Source organism: Gobius niger, assembly GCF_951799975.1.
Source record: "Gobius niger genome assembly, chromosome: 1".
Lineage (NCBI taxonomy): Eukaryota > Metazoa > Chordata > Actinopteri > Gobiiformes > Gobiidae > Gobius > Gobius niger.
This window is the reverse complement of record NC_136852.1, coordinates 69,710,359-69,716,358: the sequence shown is the minus strand read 5'-3', so window position 1 is coordinate 69,716,358 and position 6,000 is coordinate 69,710,359. Positions and strand designations below refer to the sequence as shown.

Genomic DNA, 6,000 nt, shown 5'->3' with positions numbered 1-6,000 from the left:
ATTTTTGGGGAAGAAGATACACACGCGCTGGGAAGTAAAATACGCTTTTTCTTTCGGTGCTTTTTATTGATTCGGGCCGCCACAATATTTGTCCGACCGCAGCGAGTCAAGTGGGAACTCTTCAGCTCAATTAACTTGTGTGTGGATTTGTTTCCTCTGACCTTACCGTGAGCGCTACTTTGTGGCCGTGCGTGCGCATGGTCGAATTTCATCCCCGTTTGCCACTTTTGCCCGTATAGGTTTATCCTCTCTCGGAATATATCGTATTGGACGCAGCAAACAAACAACCCCCCCGGACGAGAGAGCCCGACACCGAGAGAAAGAGAGAGAGAGAAGAGTGGTTGAGGTGGCGAGCCTTTTCATTTCTACACCTGGCTCCTACCCTCCGCCGACTCTTTACCCCCCCCATCTCTCCTCTCTCCCCTTCGCCGCCCCCCCCCCCTCCAGCTAATGAGCCGTTTCCCGTGTTTTTCCGGTTGATTTACGACCCGCCACCGCCGCTGGAGCGAAAGAAGAGCCGCCGCGCCGTGCGTAAGGGAAGCGAGAGGAAGAGTAGTGGAGCAAAGGGGGCTCGCATTAATCGCTCGTTAAACTCGGAACGGAGCATCGGGGCGGTCACTTTGGGCGGAAATTAACGAGGGGCTACTACTACGGGGCGGTGAGCGGAACGGCGGATGGATACTTCGCGGTGGTCGTCCTCTTCTTGAGCATCGTTTTACGCGATTCGCCGCCGCCGCTGCTGCTGCTGCCGCTGTAAAGGAAACCGGCTCATCCTCTGCTGATAACAATGTTCCCCCAGGGGCGACACCCGGTAAGACTTTTCACCCCTAGGGCCCCACGTGTCCAACATACGGCTCCCGGGCCAAATGTAGGTCATATGAGGAGGGTATGTTGTTGAACGTTCAGACAATGGCTCGCCAAAGTTGAGATGCAGAAGCTAAGGATGTGATCTGCCGATGTATCGTTGCACAACATATCGCGAAATGATTGTTATCCCGATATTTATGTCGCAAAATGAGTATATGTGAAGTTTTGTCCAGATTTTCATCATATTGTTCAATTTGACTACAGATTTAGTATCGGTTTTGTCATATTTGACACACTTTCTGATAAACGACGTATTCTGTTGACATTGTTTGTAAAATATTGCTGGTTGTCTATATCTATATAAAGCTCAACAGTCCCGCCCACTACCGGTCATGTGTCGGGGTCCAACATAAAAAAATCCCATGTATTATTAGCATCGATGCCGGCTAATCAGCTATGTGCTAAATCACGGACATGAAACATACAAACATTACGATTTTTTTTGTCGGACCCCGACCCGTGACCGGGAGTAGGTGGGACCGTGGAGCTCTATTCCAAACCAGAGGTCGACATAAGGGTTTCTCTAAGGACGATGGCGATTTTGGGGGATTTTTATTGGTCGCTGATGCCGATATGGTCGGACGATATTTCTGACCAATAGCAGTGGCCGTTTTTATTTAATTACTTTAGGTGATTCAGTCATAGTTTCTATCCCAGCATTAGCATAGTGGCGTTAGCATTAGCATACTGTTGCTAGCTGCGGTCAAAAATACAATTGCGGAGGCTAAAACTCAGCTATTTAGTTCTCCATGCCCATATTGACTGAGGTTTAGTTAAAGGGACTAGATGCAAGTTGGCCATTTTATCCTCAACACTGCCACCTCAGGTCATACGTGTCACTGCACCTTCTATATTAAACTTGTGCATGACGGCAATTCGGACCCGAAGTAACAACTTTTTGAGTGACAGTGCAGGATTTTAGAGGCAGTTGTGGTGAACAGGTCTGGGCTCATTCTACACATTAGGACATGGCTGGAACATGTAGGGGAGGAAAATATACATAATTGTAACATTTTTAAACTCCGTATAGTCCCTTTAAGCTTATATTTAACAAACTTACAGCTCACCAGTTTTCATTGCGATGTTTCTCTGTTCCCCTGAGGCCTAGGGAGTTGTGGGAGGACTCCTTTTAAAAGCCGTCTTTCCAATGAAAAGAAACGGGGATCAGCGGATATTGTAAAATCCCCATATATTGGCCCGATATATCGGCCGGCCGATATATTGGTCGACCTCTAGTCCAGACCTTTTTTTGATGTTGATATTTTTTTCTCATTGTGCCGCCCTAGTGGATCGTAGACACTAGACAGACAGATATGATGCTGGAGACAAGTATTTCTCTAATAGGTGGTTTCAAATTCAGTCTGCCTTAAAAGCTGTAATGTAATTACTGTTTTGTATTTTGTTTCAGGTCTAAATGCAGAACCAGTTTTGTTGCATTAGTCTATATTGGTTTTGATGAGCAATATGTAGTCTGTGAAAGCAAGAGCGTCTTCAAAAATCTCACGCACAATTGTTCTGTGCATGTACTACGGCGAATAGCTCATTATGTTAAACATTATATAGTGAAAAGCCAACTTCCGACCTATAAGCGTTACTCGAGCCCTGTTATTTACGTTAAACATCAGTGCAGCGTGTTTACATCCGGGTTGTACACTTGATTATTAGCCTGTCTTTCCTGAGCTGCTATCTGCGGTTCATAAAATGTTAAAAGTGACTAATAATTAGAGGCTGTTGACAAGGAATGGTGTTGTGCCCGGAGCGAAGTAGACCAGATGCACACAGTGTGAGTCATAATAAGGAACTATCATTTTAATAACTATCTCTGTGTGTGTGTGTCTTGTGTGCTAGGCGCCCCACCAGGCCCCGGGGCAACCCTTTAAGTTCACCATCCCCGAATCGCTGGACCGCATCAAGGAGGAGTTCCAGTTTCTTCAGGCACAGTATCACAGGTGGGTAACAACAAGGCTGTGCAGAGAAGTTTTGAATCAATAGAGATGGGTAATAAAGATGTAAAATTACTGGGTGCATCTTTTGGATCTCGTTGTGTTTTTGGAAACCATCAAAATATCACTATTGTAATTTGCATGTTCTTTCAGATGTGTCATGTCTTGTAAGTAGAAGTTGTATTGCCCACTTCTTTCCTTAGTTTCGGCTTTTGGAAGAGATGCTTGATGTAAACACGCTAAAAGCTAGCCCCAAGCTAATTTCCAGACATTGTTCTACATTTGCAGGACTTCTCCCTCGCGCAGTCATGCAGAATTATATAGACTTTGTACGTGGGGGTAAGATCTTGCCCAATGACACGATAAGAGTGTGACCCGGCTAGATCAGGGATTGGAAAGGAAACATCCGGGTTCGTAGCCAATCCTGCCACTTTGCAGAGGCTTTAGACCAGGGATCTCCAACAGGGAGCTCGCCAGGCCTTTCTAGGTTGCTCGCCAAAGACTTTCTACGTCTCTACACGCTTGATAACTCAGATTTTAGATGCATTCTCTGTTTGTTCTGAACTTGCTGAACACAATGTGCAAATAGTTTGGTCAATTTTGTAAAGTATAAGGTCTAAACTAGAGTAATTTTAGTAAGTGTTTTTGAAGCACAAGTAGCTCTCCGATGTTCTTGTTGTGTAAAAGTAGCTCGTCGGGTAAAAAAGGTTGGAGACCCCTGCTTTAGACTGAGTTTTCGACATTTCCTGAACTAGTCTTGCTGTAGAGTTCTTTAACTTGGTCATGGATTGTACTTAAAGGGATGTTTCAGGATTTTTGACATAGGGCCTCATTTCCTAGTTATCCAGAGTGTTGCTGATTTCTGGAGATATTTTTTGTTGTAATTCATGCAGTTCTTCTGTTTGAAGAGTTACGTGGCGCTAGGCTAGTGCTAGGCTAGCAAATTTCTATGGTATCAGCTAGCCTGCATTAAAAACAGTCTGACCCGCTCCACAGAGCACCTGAGGCAAATCACTTATAACACCAGACTAACCATATAAATGTCTGTGTCGATAGAGTAATTTTAACCATTTTGCGTTTAAAATACCTTATATTTGAGCAGCATCAGCTTCGTGGTTGTATAAGCTACGCAGCGGCGGAGTGATCTGCTAGAAAATAGTCCCCCAAAATGTGATCATTCATGTGATGCAAGGTCAGTTATATTCCAAAAATTACTCTATGGACACAAACATTTATATGGTTAGTCTGGTGTTATAAGTGATTTGCCTCAGGTGCTCTGTGGAGCGGGTCAGACTGTTTTTAATGCAGGCTAGCTGATACCATAGAAATGCGCTAGCCTTGCACTAGCCTAGCACCACGAAACTCTTCAAACATAAGAACTGCATGAATTACAAAAAAATATCTCCAGAAATCAGCAACACTCTGGATAACTAGGAGATGAGGCCCAATGTCAAAAATCCTGAAATATCCTTTTAAGAAGATTCTGGTGAAGTCTTTCTTGATCCTGCATGAATTAGGGCTGCATTAATTTAGAAAAAGTGTCTATCTGTGGTTTGTAAATTGTGTTCTGAGCATCAATATTACATATCCAATGGCTTTGACGTTTGCGAGAAGACTGAAGTATGAACTGCTAAACCAACCGTGTTGCAACCATTCAAATCCATTTCACTCTTCCTTTGCGATTAACAGCGCAGCCCTGGTTTAGATATCCCGTTCCCAGTAAGTCGAAACATACCGTGGACTTCTTTGGTGTGTCCGGCTAACCCAAACACACATGCGCTCCCTGTCTTTACGAGCTAGTATAACTCTCTCATTGTCATCTCACTCTTTAACATCCAAACCTCACCCTAACCACAGTCATTCCCTTACCATAATGAACACAACCCCAGCCCTGGCCTCGGCCTGTAACCAGTAAACCTGGATTAGCCACATACACAAGCAGCCAGTCAGGGAGCAGAGCCGAGCCACGCCGCGGCCCTGCTCTGCGGTAGGTCCCCGGCTCGGTGGATGGGCGAGAGCCAGAGGGGAGGCGTGTGGGCTCAGGCTTTCATAAATCACTCACTATTTTCCCCTGTGTAAAAGTGCACTGGGACAAAAGCCCGCAGCAGTGTGTACAGTGGAGGTTTTGTGTGTGGACAGACTGTTTTAGGGACCGGGGGCAGCAACAGGTGAAATTTCCCAAATGTTTAAAACGAGTGTCTTTTCTGCCTAAACACTCTGGAGGAGGTTAGAGCAGCTGCAGAGTCTGGCGGTGCTAAGTCAGGGGGAACAGGCTCCTGTTTGATGTAGAGACTGATATTGAAATGATACTGCAATATCAACAAATCCGCTGTTTACTTTAGATATGACTTGTGCTTTTAATGGAGTGCAACAGTGAGCTTTGGAACAAATCTGGTAGAATTCCCATTTGATGTCAGACTTTTTTTGTTATAAATAAATCAATTTGTAATGTTAATCCTCATTTGTTGTGCCCATCAATTTCAGTAGCCTCTTAGACTTATAAAATTCAAGCACCATGTGACAAATGAATGAGAAATTTCCTTCCAGAACCAGATGTTTGCCGGCACTGTGGTGCTCCATTGACATCTGTTTAGTTTAGCATGGTAAGCGCCCGTCAGTCAGTCTGTCATGAGCTCATGTGGTCCTAGCTGGACCTGGTTTTGTCTGGATTTGTTCTGGTTGGTCTTGCACAGGTTTTGACGATGACTCTTAGAACATTTTAAAGAACGACGAAGGCTTAGAATTGACTTTGTACCGTTATAGATCAACCAATTACAGCAATGTTGTGAGTTTTGAAAGGCTTGCCTTGTCTTTGTAGCAGTAGATTTCCCTTTAAGACTGAAATTATGATCAAAACAACCCAATAACATTGATTTTAACACACAGTTAGTGTTTCCATGCAGTTTCAGATGGAAAATATTGAATAAAAGTTCCCTATAGACTCGCGACCCACTGAAAACGGTTCTGTGACCTACTTTTGGGTCCCGACCCACCAGTAGAGAATCACTATTTAACATTATAAGACCAAGCGGGACATTTTAAAAATACTGACACTATTTCTCGCATTTTTAGACTGCTTTAGGTAGTAGGTATTTGATCTTTTATTTTCATAATAATGTTTCTCAAAATCCTCTTGGGGGCCAGAGGTTCTGTGATGGAGGGCTGGATTTGGCCCCAGGCCTGACGTTGC

At 44.2% G+C, this 6,000-nt stretch overlaps 1 protein-coding gene across 4 annotated transcripts in view; it reads left to right on the top strand.

Annotated features, from left to right (window-relative positions):
• Window positions 1-747: 747 nt before the first annotated feature.
• The window catches only part of LOC306959950 (transducin-like enhancer protein 1), a 41,059-nt gene continuing 35,806 nt past the window's right edge, over window positions 748-6,000 (top strand). For all 4 annotated transcript variants that reach the window (XM_079552208.1, XM_079552207.1, XM_079552206.1 and 1 more), the window contains exons 1-2: window positions 748-811; window positions 2,716-2,816. In XM_079552208.1, the coding sequence (XP_079408334.1) occupies window positions 788-811; window positions 2,716-2,816 (125 nt within the window). In that variant the 5' untranslated portion in view covers window positions 748-787. The remainder of the gene's footprint in view (window positions 812-2,715; window positions 2,817-6,000) is intronic.